Source organism: Lemur catta, chromosome 10, assembly GCF_020740605.2.
Source record: "Lemur catta isolate mLemCat1 chromosome 10, mLemCat1.pri, whole genome shotgun sequence".
Taxonomy (NCBI): Eukaryota; Metazoa; Chordata; class Mammalia; order Primates; family Lemuridae; genus Lemur; species Lemur catta.
This window is the reverse complement of record NC_059137.1, coordinates 1,258,187-1,274,634: the sequence shown is the minus strand read 5'-3', so window position 1 is coordinate 1,274,634 and position 16,448 is coordinate 1,258,187. Positions and strand designations below refer to the sequence as shown.

The 16,448-nt window shown below is 69.4% G+C and overlaps 3 protein-coding genes across 5 annotated transcripts; all 3 read left to right on the top strand.

Moving 5' to 3' along the window:
• The first annotated feature begins 315 nt into the window (after positions 1-315).
• AJM1 (apical junction component 1 homolog) lies at positions 316-4,816 on the top strand. 2 transcript variants are annotated; one of them, XM_045562032.1, is made up of 2 exons: positions 316-4,325; positions 4,621-4,816. In XM_045562032.1, the coding sequence occupies exon 1, from the start codon at positions 316-318 to the stop codon at positions 3,259-3,261; it is 2,946 nt and encodes a 981-aa protein (XP_045417988.1). In that variant the 3' UTR covers positions 3,262-4,325; positions 4,621-4,816. The 2 variants fall into 2 exon arrangements, with proteins under 2 accessions (XP_045417988.1, XP_045417987.1); XM_045562031.1 differs by having other exon boundaries at positions 316-4,454.
• A 340-nt stretch (positions 4,817-5,156) lies between these two features.
• PHPT1 (phosphohistidine phosphatase 1) lies at positions 5,157-6,988 on the top strand. 2 transcript variants are annotated; one of them, XM_045562035.1, is made up of 3 exons: positions 5,419-5,662; positions 6,113-6,237; positions 6,710-6,988. In XM_045562035.1, exons 1-3 carry the CDS (start codon positions 5,503-5,505, stop codon positions 6,800-6,802), a joined length of 378 nt encoding a protein of 125 aa, XP_045417991.1. In that variant the 5' UTR covers positions 5,419-5,502; the 3' UTR covers positions 6,803-6,988. The 2 variants fall into 2 exon arrangements, with proteins under 2 accessions (XP_045417992.1, XP_045417991.1); XM_045562036.1 differs by lacking the exon at positions 6,710-6,988 and having other exon boundaries at positions 5,157-5,639; positions 6,113-6,201.
• A 1,979-nt stretch (positions 6,989-8,967) lies between these two features.
• Positions 8,968-15,905, top strand: MAMDC4 (MAM domain containing 4). Its single transcript, XM_045563166.1, has 26 exons — positions 8,968-9,124; positions 9,197-9,370; positions 9,456-9,581; positions 9,689-9,819; positions 9,899-9,983; positions 10,129-10,254; positions 10,411-10,548; positions 10,630-10,718; positions 10,800-10,973; positions 11,129-11,213; positions 11,293-11,481; positions 11,562-11,657; positions 11,777-11,908; positions 12,445-12,561; positions 12,653-12,787; positions 12,885-13,021; positions 13,093-13,312; positions 13,385-13,522; positions 13,681-13,799; positions 13,889-13,979; positions 14,093-14,239; positions 14,410-14,544; positions 14,690-14,817; positions 14,896-15,004; positions 15,469-15,641; positions 15,755-15,905. The coding sequence occupies exons 1-26, from the start codon at positions 8,968-8,970 to the stop codon at positions 15,806-15,808; spliced, it is 3,405 nt and encodes a 1,134-aa protein (XP_045419122.1). The 3' UTR covers positions 15,809-15,905.
• The last annotated feature ends 543 nt before the right edge of the window (positions 15,906-16,448 follow it).

Here is a 16,448-nt window from a genome sequence, read left to right as displayed (position 1 = left end):
GGGACAGGAACGCGGGAACCCCCGCTGCCGCCGCCACCCGGGAGAGGCTGGGGGAGGGGAAGGCCCGGCGGCTGCACAGCTGGGTTCCTCCCGCAGGTGCTCCCGACGCCGGCATGGAGCGAGCGCCCGAGGCCGTGGCCAAGGCTGGCAGCAGGGGCTGCTCCGCCCGCTGCGCCCCAGGTAAGCCGGGCCAGCGCGCGGGAGTAGCGGGGCCTGGGCTGCGGAGGGGGCCGCCCTGACCCACGTCTCCCTCCAGGGCAAAAGCCCCGCAAGGCCGAGTGAGCTGGAGCCGCCAGCCTGAGGACCTCTTTTAAGATGACCCGCACGGACCCGCCGGACCTGCTGGTGTCGACCGTGTACCAGGACATCAAGGTGGCGGCCCCGGGGCCCGCGTCCAGGCGCCCGCCATGTGAGCGGCCCGCGGTGGCCCGGCCCGCCGCGCCCGCGCCTTTCAACAAGCGCCACTGCCGAAGCTTCGACTTCCTGGAGGCGCTGGACGGGCCGGCCATGGAGGCGCGCTCGGAGCCGCCGCCTGCGGAGCCCGCCGCGCCGCGTGCCCGGCCCCGCGACGGCGAGCCCCGGCGCCGCGCCCGCTCCAAGAGCGCGCCCCGCGCGCCCCCGTGCCTGGCGCCCGCGCCCGCCTCGCCGCCGGTGCTGCCGCGCCGAGGCCGAGAGGCGCAGCGCGAGAAGCGGGCCGAGGCATCGCCGCGCCGGGAGCCCGCGTACCCCGCGCTGCGCGCGCTCGCCAACGAGCTGCACCCCATCAAGCTGCAGCCGCAGCGGGGCGGCACCGGCCGCATCGCGCCCCTGTGCGCCGCCACCGGCCGCTGCGCGCCGCCTGAACCAGCACCCCCTGGGCCCGCCCCCCACGTCCGCTGCCGCCTGGACATCAAGCCGGACGACGCGGTGCTGCAGCACGCCGCTCGGGGCTCGCGGCCCTGCGGGCCCACCGAGGCGGTGCCCTGGGCCCGCGCTGCCCCGCAGCTCCACGGCCTCACGGTGCCCGGGCCCCGCCACGTGGCGCTGTCCCGCACCCCCACCCCTAGCGACTCGTACTGTGTGGACCCCCGAGCGCTGTACTGCGACGGGCCTCTGCCAGGGCCCCGGGACTACGCGGAGCGCCGCCCTCTGCACTTCACCGCCCCTCCGGGCCCCACCCAATTCTTCTACACCGAGGATGCTGACGGCTACTCAGGCGGCTTTACAGCCAGTCCCGGCCCTCCCTTCGACGCCTACTGTCCCAGGCCCTACCGGCCCGAGGAGCCCCTGGGGCCCAGCCCAAGACGTGGGGGCGGCTATTATGCAGAAGAAGTTCGCACCTTCCCGATCCAGGAACCGCCCTCCCGCTCCTACTACGGGGAGGCACCTCGAGCCTATGGCCTGCCTTGCGGGCCCCGCTTTGCCCCATTTGCCCACGAGAAGCCGCGGGCTCACCCCACCAACCGTCCCTTTTATACCGAGGACTTCGGGCGGTACCACGAGCGCGACGCCCTGGCTCGGACTTACCCGTACCCGCGCAGCAGCCAGTCCTGGGCTGACTGGGGCCCGCGGCCTTACCGCACCCTGCAGTTGGCTCCTCCCCACGACCCTGGCCCATTGCTCTCCTCATGGCACGGCGGGACCGGTACCAGCCCTCCCCGACTGGCCAGCGACAGCCGCCACTACTCGCGCTCTTGGGACAACATTCTGGCCCCCGGGCCGCGCCGGGAAGACCCCCTGGGCCGCGGCCGCAGCTACGAGAACCTGCTGGGGCGCGAGGTGCGGGAGCCGAGGGGCGCGTCCCCAGAAGGCCGGCGCCCGCCGGTCATCGTGAACCTGTCCACCTCGCCCAGACGCTACGCCGCGCTGTCCCTGTCCGAGACGTCGCTGTCAGAAAAAGGCCGCGGAGGCGAGGGCCTGAGCCGCAACTGGTACGTCACGCCCGAAATCACCATCACCGACAACGACCTGCGCGCCGCTGAGCGACCCACCGCCAGGGGCTGGGAGCTGCCGGGGGGCCGCCCGCGGCCACATCCCCCGGCGGCCCCCGCCGGCCCCACCTCTGGCCGCCAGCGTAGCCTGGAGCAGCTGGACGAACTCATCACAGACCTGGTCATCGACTCTCGGCCCCCGGCCGGCCAGGCCCCGGAGCCCGTGACCGACGGCCTGGGCCACCAGCTTCGCCGCCTGCTGGACTCGCGGCCCGCGGGGCCCGGGGCCCCCTCGCTGGCACCGCCGCGCTCGCCCCCCGCCTCGGCTGGCAGCGCCGAGGAGCCTGCGGGCGCGGGGGAGACGGCCGACGCTTCTCCGGAGCCCAGCGCGGACGAGGACGACCTGATGACGTGCTCCAACGCGCGCTGCCGGCGCACCGAGACCATGTTCAACGCCTGCCTCTACTTCAAGTCGTGCCACAGCTGCTACACCTACTACTGCTCGCGCCTGTGCCGCCGCGAGGACTGGGACGCGCACAAGGCGCGCTGCGTGTACGGCCGCGTGGGCAGCGTGTGCCGCCACGTGCTGCAGTTCTGCCGCGACAGCGGCCCGGTGCACCGCGCCTTCTCGCGCATCGCGCGCGTCGGCTTCCTGTCGCGTGGCCGCGGGGTGCTCTTCCTGGGCTTCCCGAGCCCGGGCTCAGCCGACAACTTCCTGCGCTTTGGCCTCGAAGGGCTGCTGCTGTCGCCCACCTACCTGTCACTGCGTGAGCTGGCCACACACGCCGCGCCCCTGGGCAGCTACGCGCGCGAGCTGGCGGCCGCTGGGCGCCTCTATGAGCCGGCCGAGTGCTTCCTGCTCAGCGTGTCGGTGGCCGTGGGTCCCGGCGCCGCGCCCCCAGGGGCCCCTGCCCGGCCTGCGCCCGCGCCGCGCAGCCCCGGGCCCACGGTGCGCAAGTTCGCCAAGGTGGCACTGGCGGCCGGCAGCCCGGCGCATCCGCCCCCGGCGCGGGGCCGTGAGCCAGACATGGAGACGCTGATCCTGACGCCGCCGCCGGGCACGGCCGGCCTGGACCAGGAAGGCGAGGCGGGCCGGCGCGCTCGCGAGGTGGCTTTCATCCACATCCAGCGCGAGCTGCGGCTGCGCGGCGTCTTCCTGCGCCACGAGTTCCCGCGCGTCTACGAGCAGCTCTGCGAGTTCGTCGAGGCCAACCGGCGCTTCACGCCCACCACCATCTACCCCACGGACCGGCGCACCGGCCGCCCCTTCATGTGCATGATCATGGCTGCCTCCGAGCCGCGCGCGCTCGACTGGGTGGCCAGCGCCAACCTGCTGGACGACATCATGTGAGCCGCGGGTCGGACCAGGCTCAACCCGGGCCCCGCCCAGCCTGCTCAGGGCCCCGCCCCCGTTCCTCCTAAGCCCCGCCTCAAATTCCTCCAGCCGCCCCCTCAAGCTCCGTCCAGGTCCCCTCCAGGCACTCGGTCCCTCTCCCGCACCCCAGGGGGTTCCCTAAAGGCTCCTCCTCTGCCTTCCCCACCCCCAACAGCGCCTCTGCCCTCGGACCCCTCCCTCCTCCAGCTCCCCCTCGAGGACCCCCAGGCCGGTCCTTGCCCTCGGTGCTCCCCGCTGGGAGGCGGGGTGGGCCTGAGGACCGCCCAGCTCTGCCTTCGCGCGGAGGGGTCGCTACTGCACAGACCCCACCCGCACAGATCGGGTCCCGCGAAGCTCGCGCTTGAGCCTCCTCAACCCGGTTCCGCTGCGTCCAGGAGCCGGTGTTAACCAAAGCCTAGTCTCGTCACTTTAAACACGCCCGACCCCGCCTCCTGTGGTCTGGGGTGCCAGCTGCTCAGAGGCCTGTCCTCTCTGAGGGGCACCCTGGTCGGCCTCCGTGCGTGTGTCCTGAGCCAGAAAGCCGCGGTGCGTCCCAGAGAGGCGGTGGGCAGGGCGGGCGGTGCGCGGTCCAGTCCGCACACTGTCAGTACCGCCCTGCCGTCCCCTCCTCCAGCCTCCCTGGTTTGGGCCCTGCAGGGACAGTTGGGGAAAGCAGCCAGAGGATAATCGGAGGTCTTCAGGCCAAGGTGCAAGCCACCGAGCCAGAAGGGCGGGAGACCTGGGCAGACGAAGCAGAGCATATGATGAGTGGGGGTGCTGGCTAGGCCAGGCTACGCGACAAGTGGGGTGCCCGCCCACGCCCCACAGGATGGCCGTAGGCAGCTGCCAGGGCGGAGAGAGGATGCAAACAGCCCCGCAGGCTCTAACGTCACAGGGAGGCGGGAAACCCGTGCAGAGGGCGGGCCAGCTGGGAGGGGACCGCGGAGACCTTAGCGGAAGGGGCTCCTACCCGCTGGAGCAGGAAGGGCCACGGGACAGCCCCCAGCTGGGAGCCGGCGGGGAAAGCGTGCTGACAGCAGGTGCGGGGCGAGCTAGTGCGTCAGCGCGAAAGCCCACCCGAGGGGGTCGGGATCTGTCCCGAGACTCAGATTCTTTAACTGCACCGAAGTTCCCGCACGCCGGCTCTGGCCGCGCCCTGCGGCCTGCAGGTGCGCCCTGGTCCACGCCCGGGGCTCCCTGGAGGGGCGAGTGACGGGGGGGACGCCAGGCGCTGCGAAAGGCCCTCCCCGGGTCCCCAGCCCTCCTCCAGAGCTGAGACGGGGCGCCAAGTCAGAGAAATTGTGAACCCCGCCTCCCCCCCTGCTCTCGCCCCAGACACGCCTGCGCACCGGCCCAGTATCCCGCTTGTCCCACCCGCCTTCGCGGCCCCCGGAGTCTGGCCGCCGCGCTCCCCCGCCCCGGGGCCTCCGCATTCGGTCCCACGCCTAAAGGCCGGCCTGGAAAGCCCCTGGACAGGAATATTTCCAGTGGGCGAGCGCTTCCGAACCAAGTAAAATAGAACTTGAATGTAGCTGCTGCCTTCTTGTGTTGGGGGAGCGGGGTGGGAAGGAGGATTTCGGATTGCGGAGAGGGGGACCTCCGAGCGGGGAGGGGAGGGGTCTTCGGACGGCGGGGGCCTGGGGGCAGGGGGCATTCGGACGGCGGGGACAGGGGAGGGGTGGGGTGGGCCTTCGGACGGCGGGGGGCCGAGGGGAGGAGGACTTCGGACGGCAGGGATAGGGGAGGGGTGGGGGGACCTTCGGACGGCGGGGACAGGGGAGGGGTGGGAGGGGCCTTCGGACGGCAGCGGGGCCGAGAGGAGGGGACCTTCGGACTGAGCGTACGGGAGGAGGTCGGGGCCCGCGCGCATCAATGGGCTTCGCGGGCCACCTAACTGCCCTGCTCCCAAGATGCCTGCCACCCGGCCCCACTGGAGAGGAACTTTTCCGTCGGCTGGATTTAATCATCGCCCATTCCCGGGTCCACCTTCCCTTTAAGCGAGGCCGGTGTGTCCAAGGCTGCAAGGAACCGGGTTGCGATTGGCCAATCCGTGCCCCGGGCGGCGGCACGATTGGCTGGAGCTCCGGGCCTCGGGCAGCATGCCCCCGCGGGATTGGCCGCGGCTCTCCCGAGCCGCCTTTCGCACTGTCCCAGCAGCCCCGGTCGGGCGAGGGAAGGGGCCGCCGGGACCGCGGGGCCTGGCGCGCTCCAAGGAACATGGCGGCGGCGAGCCTCGCCCAGATTCCTGATGTAGACATCGACTCCGATGGTGTCTTCAAGTACGTGCTGATTCGGGTCCAGTCGGCGCCGCCCTCCGGCACCCCGGCTGCGGAAAGCAAGGAGATCGTGCGCGGGTACAAGTGGGCCGAGTACCACGGTGAGGGCGGGGCCTGCCGACTAGGGGGCGGGGCTGCCGACCAGGGGGCGGGCCTGCCTGCCTGGGACGCGTGGGGACACGGCCTGCCTGCCAGGGGGCGGGATGTGCCTGCCAGGGGCCGGGGCGCGGCGGGAAGCCTGCCTGCCAGGGGCGGGGCCACGAGCCCAACGGCCGTGTCCTGCGCCCGAGCCCGAGCGCGCCCAGTGGTCAGTCTGGCTCGCCCAGAGAACTCGAGGTCCTGGTGGGAGGGTCGTGCCCCTGCCCGACTGCTCTCTCCCAGTCCCTGCGCCGGCACAGCGTGTCCTTCTCTCCTTTATCCCTGCCCCAGCCTGGGGGCTTCGTCTCCACTGGGGAAGGGGCTGCCCAGAGCTGGGCTGGCAGACGGATGGGAGTCCCTGGGCCTCCTAGGGGCGGCCGGGGCACGTTCTGAGGCCGTCCTCCCCACTCCAGCGGACATCTACGACAAAGTGTCGGGCGAGATGCAGAAGCAGGGCTATGACTGTGAGTGCCTGGGCGGCGGGCGCATCTCCCACCAGAGCCAGGACAAGAAGATCCACGTGTACGGATACTCCATGGTGAGCCTGCAGCCCCTGCCAGGCCTTGCCGAGGCGCCAGTCCAGAGTCTGGGCAGCCGAACCTTCCCTCAAGGGCCTGATGGTATCACACATACCACATGCCACCAGGGGTCAGGGGGAGGCCCCCAGACACTGCAGCCAAGTCCTCTGCCCACCCCAGAGACCTGGCCAGGCTCTCCTGTCCTCAGGGGGGTTCAGAGTCCCTGCTCTATCTTCACAGAAGCCACTAGCAGATACACGCTGGCCCTCACACAGCCCCCACCTTTGGTCTGCTCACCTGTACGGGCCACCTCTCCCCAGGAGAGCTCCCCGAGGGTAGTCGAGGCAGTGGGTTTGGCTCTGCCCTGGGGCACCCAGGCTCTGCCTGTCCCCTCCCACACCTGCTCCTGGTGTCACTGCTGACCATTCATGCCCAGTGCCAGGGCAGAGGTGGAAGGGCCAGGCGATGCTAGAGACCATCTTCTCTCTCCAGGGCTACGGCCGTGCCCAGCACTCTGTCTCGACTGAGAAGATCAAAGCCAAGTACCCTGACTATGAGGTCACCTGGGCCGATGATGGCTACTGAGGTCCCCCAGCCCAAGGCCTGCCACCTCCAGCAGCAAAGTCGGAACTCTGGCCTTGCCAGATCCTTCCTGAGGGGCTGGCCTTGCCCTTTCCTTCTTCACCCCCTGGTGATGTGCCATCCTGCCAGGCCTCTGAGACAGACCAGCCTGGCCCATGGGAATTAAAAGCATTGCTGTGGTTGCCAGTCTTCAGACTCTGTGTCTTGGTGTCCCTGCCCCAGGTCCCCAGCTGGGCAGGGCTGTCCTGTACCCTGACTAAAGCAGGGGGGTGGGAGAGCACGGGAGCAGCAGCGCCCCCCCAGCTCCACCCCGGAGGCCCTCAGGAATGGCAGTGCACACTCAGCCCTTTGGGGTCTGATAAAGGGGTCACTGCCCCATTTATGGCCTGATGGCCCCTGACCTGAGCTCGGCTGCTGTTCCCAGGGACATCTGGGTGGAGGCCCAACAAGCCCTTGCGCAAGGAGTCAGTGCCTGGTCCCTTGGGCTGCCAAGGCCTGGGGTGCCCACCAGTGCCCCCTTCCTTGAGCCCATCCCAGGGTTCTCTGCAGAGTAGGGCGCCAGTGACCTGTCCAGGCTGGGCTGTGGGTAGGGTGTGGGCTTGGCCCCTGCCCTGGGGAGCTCTCCACACAGTGCCACTTGGACGGTGATGGCGGGGGTGGGGCACATTTGTCCCCATGGGTGCCCGTCACCGGCAGTTGTGCAGGACTTTTTTAGCCCGCTGGGTCCTCCAGTTGGCCACTCCTGGCAGGTGCTGTTGTGACCATGTCTACAGACCAGGAAACTAGGGCTCAGGTGAGACAAGCTCCTCAGGGCAAGGGGCAAGTCACAAGCAGAGCCTGGTTCCAAATGCCACACTCTTTGCACCTTTGAAGTGCCCAGCCCCAACTCTACGTTGGTTCCGTGATGACTGGAAGTTTCTAGGTTCACAGGGGCCCTGTGCCTGGCACCACTCAGCACCTGGCTGCTCAGGACAGGTGTGGGAGGGGATGATGTCCCCAGACTGTGTGACCAGCAGGGCAGGCTCGCGGCCCCCACTGGACGGCCGCTTGCTGCTGCTGGGATGCGTTGAGTCTCTGCCTCCTTGGCCAGCACTGGGGTGGGGCCAGCGGCACAGTGAGAGAGGCCCTGGCGGCCCCTGCCACCCCTACGCCACCGCAGAGTCCTCTTAGGGTGCCTGGGCCCCTCCCTGTTCCAGTGGGAGCCTCCACCGGGCAGGGCATGGCAGGTGGGTGTGACGGCTGGGGTCTGGCCTTCGGTCTGCAGGAGCCGGGCAGGAGGGAGCTGAGCCAGGGCCAGGGGCCCCCTCCTGGGGCGCGTTTACGGCCAGACTTGCAGCACCGTCAGCACTGGGTGGGGCTGGCCGAGGGGCCGCAGGTTCAGAAGGGACTGAAACCCTCCAGTTAAAGCAGAGTCGGCTTGTGGGGCCCCCGTAGGCTGATAACTGGACAAAGTCCCCACCAGGCTGCCCAGCCTGGCAACCCCTGGCCTCGCTCCATCAGGCCTGACCATGAGTCTGCCCAGCCACCTCCTGCCCAGCCTGGTCCTGCTTGTGGGTGAGTTGTCTGGTCCCGCTGCTGTGGCAGGATGGGGGCCCTGGGTTCTGAGCCTGCTGTCTGGGTGGTGGTGACGGACACTGGGGTGATGCCTGAGCCCCCCAGGGAAGGAGGGGTGCAAGGTACTGCCCTGAGGGGCCTGTAACAGGGGCATGGGGGGACCCGGGACAAGCCATGTGGTCCTGGGGATGGCCTAGCTAGGGAGGGGCCAGAATTCTCTCCCTGGCCCGAGACGAGGGGGCCAGCTCCCTGGGGCCTGTCTGCCACCCTTGGACTGGGTGGAGTGGCAGAGGCCTGGGCCCCCTTTCGATGCATCCCTCTGGGGGCACTGTCCTCACAGCCCCTCCGGCTCCTTGCTGGCACTGTGGGCTCCTGTTCCCTTCCCCGGTGTGCCCACACCCTTCCCCCCATCCTGACTCGCAGCCTCTATGGGGTGGAGACCTGGGGATGCACCTGCCCTGTCCTGACGCGGAGCCTGGATGGCGGCTCTCTGTGGGTCCCCAGGCCCTCCCTGTCCCACCTCCTGAGCCTGAGTCCCAAAGTACGGTGCCAAGTGTCCTGGATTGGACATGGAACTTCCAGGGCTAAAACTGGACAGTTCTGGGCCAAGGGGGATGGCTGGTCACCTGCCTCCAGGCCACCTGGCTGTCGCTCTGCCAGCAGCAGGGTTCCCGGGCTGGGCCTGGGTCCCCAACCACTGCAGGAGCCCCAGCGAGGCTGTGTGCAACTTCGTGTGTGACTGCGGAGACTGCTCAGACGAGACCCAGTGCGGTGAGCTGGGGCCAGACAGGGGTGGGCAGGGCCAGCGCTCAGGACAGCACCCCTGACCACCCACTCTCCCAGGTCACCATGGGGCCTTGCCCACCCTAGGCACACCCTTCACCTGCGACTTTGAGCACGACCCCTGCGGCTGGCTGGACATCAGCACCTCAGGCTACCGCTGGCTCCGAGACCGGGCAGGGGCTGCCTTGGAAGGTCCTGGGCCTCGCTCAGACCACACGCTGGGCACCGACCTGGGTGAGGCTGGGGCAAGTCTGCACGCGCACCACTTCCTGCCACCCCCGCTTCCTGCCCCACTGCCTGACCTCTCACCCCGGGCCAGGCTGGTATCTGGCTGTCGGGACACACCAAGGGAAGGAGGCGTCCACCGCGGTCCTGCGCTCGCCCGTCCTGCGCGAGGCGGCCCCCACCTGTGAGCTGCGGCTCTGGTACCACTTGGCCTCTGGAGGTGCGGCCGGGCCCCCAGGACCCGCGGGTGGGGTGCCCGGGGGGAGGGAGTGGGCGGGCATGGCAGGGAGGGGCGGGGCTGCAGCTGCCCAGGGCCCCCCATGACAGATGTGGCTGAGCTGCGGCTGCAGCTGACTCACGGCGTAGAGACGCTGACCCTGTGGCGCAGCTCAGGGCCCTGGGGCCCCGGCTGGCAGGAGCTGGCAGTGGCCACCGGCCGCATCCGAGGCGACTTCCGAGTGAGTCGGGGGTCTGGGTGGGGAGCGGAGTGGGGGGCTGGGCCCTGACACAGGTCCTAAGGACCCCTGCTCTCTTCAGGTGACCTTCTCTGCCACCCGGAATGCCACCCACAGGGGTGCTGTGGGCTTGGACGACCTGGAGTTCTGGGGCTGTGGGCTGCCCAGTAAGGCCCCGGGCCACTCACCCACCCAGGAGGGCCACGGGCTCACGGGACCCCCCTGCCCACCCTCGCCCAGACGCGCTTAGGCCTCACCCCCAATGCCAGGGGTCTTGGTCCAGGCTGAAAGGCTAACCCTCCCGCACCCTAGCCCCCCAAGCCAGCTGCCCCCCGGGGTACCACCACTGCCAGAATAAGGCCTGCATAGAGCCCCACCAGCTGTGCGACGGAGAAGACAACTGCGGGGACCTGTCTGACGAGGACCCACTCACCTGCGGTGAGACGGGGAGACCTGGCCTCTGGGCAAGGGCTCGTCCCATAGGGTGTACCGTACGTGGTCCTTCTGGGGTGTGGCAACCAGTGTCCCCCTCGCTGGGCCATCAGCTGCGGAGGCCCTGCTGGGTGGCCTGAACAGCCTCGCCTCCCACCCTAGGCCACCACACGGCCACTGACTTTGAGACAGGCCTGGGCCCGTGGCACCACTCGGAGGGCTGGGCCAGGAACCGCAGCGCCGGCAGTCCCGAGCACCCTGCCTGGCCGCGACGAGACCACAGCCGCAACAGCGCAAAGGGTGAGGCCAGGGAGGACCCGGCCCCGCCCATCCATCTGGCCACCGCCCGGCGGCCCTGGCCCACACCTGCCCTCTCCCCAGGCTCCTTTCTGGTCTCCTTGGCTGAGCCCGGCACCCCCGCTGTCCTCTCCAGCCCCAAGTTCCAGGCCTCCAGCCCCCACAACTGCTCGGTGAGACAGGCGGGGCACACCGGCTCTCCCATCCTGGCTGCCTGGTGCGTGGCCCCCTGACCAGCAACTGTCCCTCCCCAGCTGATCTTCTACCGTTACCTGCACGGGTCTGAGGCCAGCTGCCTCCAGCTGTTCCTGCAGACGCTCCAGCCCAGCGCCCCGCCGGCCCCTATCCTGCTGCGGAGACACTGTGGGGACCTGGGGGCTGCCTGGGTCCGAGACCGGGTTGACATCCAGAGCGCCCACCCTTTCCAGGTGAGGCTGACCGGACACACTGGGGACAGGAGGACAGTGGGGTCCAGGGAGCCCACAAAACACCAGCTGTGTGTGGATGGAAGAGGCTTTGGGGCAGAGGCCCCAGGGGGGACAGAGAGGTGCTGGGGTACCCCCTGAACCTCCTGTGCCCTCAGATCCTCCTGGCTGGGCAGACAGGCCCAGGAGGCGTCGTGGCCCTGGACGACCTCATCCTGTCTGACCGCTGTAACCCCGTCCCGGGTGAGCCTGCCTGAGCCCCTGGCCCATTCTGCCCGGGAAGCTCAGTCGCCACGCTAGCTGACCTGGTTCTGGCCTGCAGAGCCAGCCGTCCTGCAGATGCTGCCTCCTGCACCCTGGGCCCCAGCCCCTGAGACCCCGCCATCCAGCCTGTGGCCCCAGAGTTTCTGCAGTCCGGGGCATCTCTCCTGTGGAGACCTGTGTGTGCCCCCAGAGCAGCTGTGTGACTTCCAGCAGCAATGTGCGGGCGCCGAGGACGAGCAGGACTGTGGTAAGGGCCATTGCGGGCCGGGAGGGCTTGTGCTGGGGCAGGCTGGGGTCCTGGCCGTTGAGCACCAGATGCCGTTCCAGGAACCACAGACTTCGAGTCCCCCACGGCTGGGGGCTGGGAGGATGCCAGCGTGGGGCGGCTGCAGTGGCAGCTCTCTGCCCCGGAGGCTGCTGTAGGTGAGGCCTAAGCCCCGGCCAGGGCCGCCGGGGCCCACCTGCCCGGGCACACCTGGAGGGAGGGATCCGGGCTCTGCTGCTTTGGAATCGGGGCTCTGAGTGGCCTGCGCTACCCCTAGGGCGCTTCCTGTCTCTGCAGAGGGCCTGGGGGCAGCTGAGGCCTGAGGCTCGGGTCCTCAGTCCCGCCCTGGGCCCTTCTGGTCCCGGCTGTGAACTCCACCTGGCTTACTACTTGCAGAGCCAGCCCCGAGGTACAGTAGCCCCATTCCCCACCCAGCCACCTGGGGCTCCCTGTTGCGGGAGGGGCCAAGGTTGGCTGACCCACGGTGACACCCTCGGCCAGGCTTCCTAGTGCTGGTCGTGGTGGATGGCAGCTCCCGGGAGCTGGTGTGGCAGGCCCCAGGCAGCAGCGCCGGGGGCTGGAAGATGGACAAGACCCTTCTGGGGGCACGCCACCGGCCTTTCCGGGTAAGGAGGGCAGCCGGATGGGGGTCTGCCGGAGCTAGCCCTGACTTAACAGTCCTGTCCCTCATCCCCCCGCACAGCTGGAGTTGGTGGGTCTGGTGGACTTGGATGGCCCTGGTCAGCAGGGGGCTGGGGTGGACAACGTGACCTTGAGGAACTGCAGCCCCACGGCCACCACCGAGAGAGACAGAGGTCCCTCCTGCCCCACTAGGGGGGCTCCTGGACCACCTCGAGGGACCCCTTGAGCCTGCACCTTCTCAGGGCTCAGGGGGGTGGGGGGCGGGCAGCGGGGCTGGGCTTGCTGACACCCCTGCCCCCCCAGAGGTCTCCTGCAACTTTGAGCGGGACATGTGCAGCTGGTACACAGGCCACCTCACGGACGTGCACTGGCACCGGGTCCAGAGCCATGGCCCTGGGTACGACCACACCACTGGCCAAGGTAGGGTGGGGGCCCCAGGCCAAGGGCCACTCAGACCCAGGAGTGCTCTTGGACCTGGGGCATCTCTGCAGTCACCGTATGTCCCCTACAGGCCACTTCATGCTCCTGGACCCCACAGACCCCCCAGCTCGGGGCCGTGGCGCCCACCTGCTCTCCAGGCCCCAGGTGCCAGCAGCCCCTGTGGAATGCCTCAGCTTCTGGTACCAACTCCACGGGCCCCAGATTGGTGAGTGGGGGGGCTGGGGCCCCCTGCCTGGTGCCCATTGAGGCCTGGGGAGGGTCAGGAGTTCGCGCTGGTCCCCTCAAACCCTGCCTCCCTTTAGGGACGCTGCGTCTGGCCGTGAGACGGGAAGGGGAGGAGGACACGGCCCTGTGGTCGCGGTCAGGCACCCACGGCAACCGCTGGCAGGAGGCCTGGGCCACCCTCTACCACCAGCCTAGCTCCCGCACCCACTACCAAGTGAGGCCTGGAGCCCCGGGGCGGGGGCCGGGGGGCAGGGCCCCTTGCTAACAGACACCTTCTGCCCCCAGCTGCTGTTCGAGGGCCTCCGGGATGGATACCGCGGTTCCATGGGCCTGGACGACGTGGCCGTGCGGCCTGGCCCCTGCTGGGCCCCCAAGCGTTGCTCCTTCGAGGACTCGGCCTGTGGCTTCTCCGCCGGAGGCCCGGGTCTGTGGAAGCGCCAGACCAATGCCTCGGGCCAGGCCGCCTGCGGCCCCCGGACAGACCACACCACGGAAACGGCCCGAGGTACTGGGGCCCAGCAGGGACAGGGGGCCGGGGGCCAGCCAGGGGCTGGCAGGCTGACACTGGCGCCCCCAGGACATTACATGGTGGTGGACTTGAGCCCGAACGCGCTGCCCCAGGGCCATGTGGCCTCGCTGACCTCAGAGGAGTACAGGCCCCTGGCCCAGCCCGCCTGCCTGACCTTCTGGTACCACCTGAGCCTGCGCAGCCCCGGTGAGGTTGTCCACAGTCCCGGGCTCAGGGAGGTTCGGCCTGGTGTCCCCACAGGCCTCGTGCCCGGTGTCAGGGTGGGTAGCCATGGGGTCCGGGCTGAGGCTGTGTGGGCATTGCTGCCCCACTGCTGCTGACCTGGGCTGGCCCCGGCACGGCAGGCACCCTGCGGGTCCACGTGGAGGAGGGCGGGAGGCACCCAGTGCTCAGCATCAGTGCCCACGGAGGGGCCGCCTGGCGCCTGGGCAGCGTGGATGTGCAGGCCAGGCGGGCCTGGAGGGTGAGTGCCTGGGCCCTGGGCAGCCCCTCCTCCTCAGCCCTGGAAGGCTGCCCAGCCCAGGCCGAGAATGCCCTGTCTTGCCCCACCAGGTGGTGTTTGAGGCTGTGGCCGCAGGTGTGGAGGCCTCTTACGTGGCCCTGGATGACCTGTTCCTCCAGGACGGGCCCTGCCCCCAGCCAGGTGGGAGCCCTGCCGTGGCCTCTGGGCTCAGCAGATCTCGCCTTGGCCTGGCTCCTCCCTGGCAGGGGGGCCCAGGGCTTGGGCAGCGCCAGTCACCGGCTGGTTCCTTGCAGGTTCCTGTGACTTTGAGTCTGGCCTGTGTGGCTGGAGCCACCTGGCCTGGCCCGGCCTAGGGGGGTACAGCTGGGACTGGAGCAGCGGTGCCACACCTTCCCCCTACCCCCACCCCGCCGTGGACCACACCCTGGGCACGGAGGCAGGTATGCACCTGCTGGATCCGGGGGCTGAGCTGGGGAAGGTGGGCCCCGAGGCCATGCACAGCCACTCTGCTTCCCACTGCCCACCCTGGGGCACCCCAACCTGGTTGGGCCCCCTCGGGGCAACTGGCCTCACCCTGCCCACTGGGCACCTCACTGTCCCCCGTTCCCAGGCCACTTTGCCTTCTTCGAGACCGGTGTGCTGGGCCCGGGCGGCCAGGCAGCCTGGCTGCGCAGTGAGCCTCTGCCAGCCACCCGGGCTTCCTGCCTCCGCTTCTGGTACCACATGGGCTTCCCCGAGCGCTTCTGTGAGTCCGGCTGGCCAGTGGGCACCTGGGCATTGGGCAGAGCCGGGGTCTGGGGCAGTGGTCGGGGGTAGCCCCCTCGTACCTGGTCAGGCATGCAGGTGCCTCCCAGGCACCTGAGGCCTGACCCGTCTGGTCCTGCTCTCAGACAAGGGGGAGCTGAGGGTGCTGCTGGCCGGCACACAGGGCCAGCTGGCCGTGTGGCGCCAGGGCGGGCACCGGCGGCACCAGTGGCTGGAGGCCCAGGTCGAGGTGGCCAGTGCAGAGGAGTTCCAGGTGAGGCTGGTGGCCCTGCGGGCCGGCAGGCGGGGCCTCCATCTCCCCTGGGCCCTCACGGCCATTCCTTCCCTGCAGATTGTGTTTGAGGCCACTCTGAGTGGCCAGCCTGCCCTGGGGCCCATCGCCCTGGACGACATCGAGTACTGGGCTGGGCGCCGTTGCCAGCAGCCTGCGCCCGGCCAGGGTGAGCACAGGGCTGCCACTGGGCTGCTCGGGAGGGCCCAGGCCGGACAGCCTGTGCTGGGTCTGCCGGGCTCATGGCCCTGGCAGCTGCCCAGGAAGCCAGGGGAGCCACCAAGACCAGGGACCTGGGCCTCCCCACCCTGCTCCTCTGCCCCTGGGGCACCCCCTTCGGGCCTACCGTGCCTGGCTGCAGCCGGGGCTCTCCCTGTGCCCACACCCAGTACAGTCGGTGGCTGCTGTCACTTTGTGAGGAAAGGGGTGTCTTGTCTTGCCTGGGGCTGGGACCCCAGTCTGCAGACAGCTTCATCCTGCAGCCTGGTGTGGGCACAGCCCACACGCCCTCTTTTAAAGGGCTGAACCCTGGGAACCAGCAGGTGCCAAGAGGACCAGGCAGCCCCAGCCCAGGATGTGGGGGCGACTGTGGAGGGCTCCAGTCCCAGGGTTCATGTGTCCCACCACCCACAGGGCACATGGCCACGCCCGTGCCAGCCGCGGTTGGCGGCGCCCTCCTTCTCCTCATGCTCCTGGTGCTGCTGGGACTCGGGGGCCAGCGCTGGCTCCGGAAGAGGGGAGGCTGCCCCTTCTGGAGAGACAGGGAGGCCGCGACACCCAGCTTTGACAACGTCCTCTTCAATGCAGTAGGAGCCCCTTGGGTGGGGACAGGTGGCAGGAGCCCATGGGGAGGAACCCGGCACTGCTGCAGCCCAGCCCCCACCTCCCACAGCGTCACAGCAAGAGTCCTCTCTCCTAGGATTGTGTCACCCTCCCGGAGTCTGTCACCAGTGACCCACAGACCACCAGATGAGGCCCTGGCAGACCCCCTGCTGGCCAGGCTCCGGGTCTCAGGACACGCTGAGCTTCTGCAGCCCTGCCCTGTCCCTTGACCCTGCTGCCCCTGAATAAACTCTGGCCCGAGAGGGCAGCCTGAGCGTTCAGGACGAGGTCAGTGCACCTACCCGTCGCCAGCCAGCGGACGGTGGGCCGCCAAGGACGCCCCGACCTGACACAGGCCCAGGAGAACTTGTGTGGGCACCTCCTTGCTTGAGGCAGGTGAGGAGCAGACGAGGGACACTCTCCCACAGGACAAGGCAAAGGCTGGACAGGCCCCACCCTACTGGGGCCTGCACTGAGGATGGGAACAAAACCAACCACGGTGCAGGGACACGTGGGAGGCAAAACCTGAGTGTGGCAACACGGAGCCAGCCTGGCAGGAGGAGGAATGTCCCGCTGTGTCCCCAGTAAAGGCCCCCGTGTCCACCATCCCCCATCCCTGGTAAGGGACCCCATGTCCATTGTCTACCCTCGTGGCACTGCCCCCACTGCCTGCCATCCACGTGAAGGTCTTATCAATCCTGGCTGCAGATCACTGTGCTGAGGTTCCTTTGTGCCCAGGAATCCTGAGGGAGTCACAGCCATGCAGGCTGAGCCCTGGCCTTGCTTGGCCT

Bases quoted from the DNA above. Each gene is read 5' to 3' on its own strand.
- AJM1 (XM_045562032.1), top strand. From the start codon at position 316: ATGACCCGCACGGACCCGCCGGACCTGCTGGTGTCGACCGTGTACCAG.
- PHPT1 (XM_045562036.1), top strand. From the start codon at position 5,158: ATGGGCTTCGCGGGCCACCTAACTGCCCTGCTCCCAAGATGCCTGCCA. The intron at 5,640-6,112 runs GTACAAGTGGGC...TCCCCACTCCAG, and splicing joins AGCAAGGAGATCGTGCGCGG to CGGACATCTACGACAAAGTG.
- MAMDC4 (XM_045563166.1), top strand. From the start codon at position 8,968: ATGGCTGGTCACCTGCCTCCAGGCCACCTGGCTGTCGCTCTGCCAGCA. The intron at 9,984-10,128 runs GTAAGGCCCCGG...CCCGCACCCTAG, and splicing joins CTGGGGCTGTGGGCTGCCCA to CCCCCCAAGCCAGCTGCCCC. The intron at 11,214-11,292 runs GTGAGCCTGCCT...TCTGGCCTGCAG, and splicing joins CCGCTGTAACCCCGTCCCGG to AGCCAGCCGTCCTGCAGATG.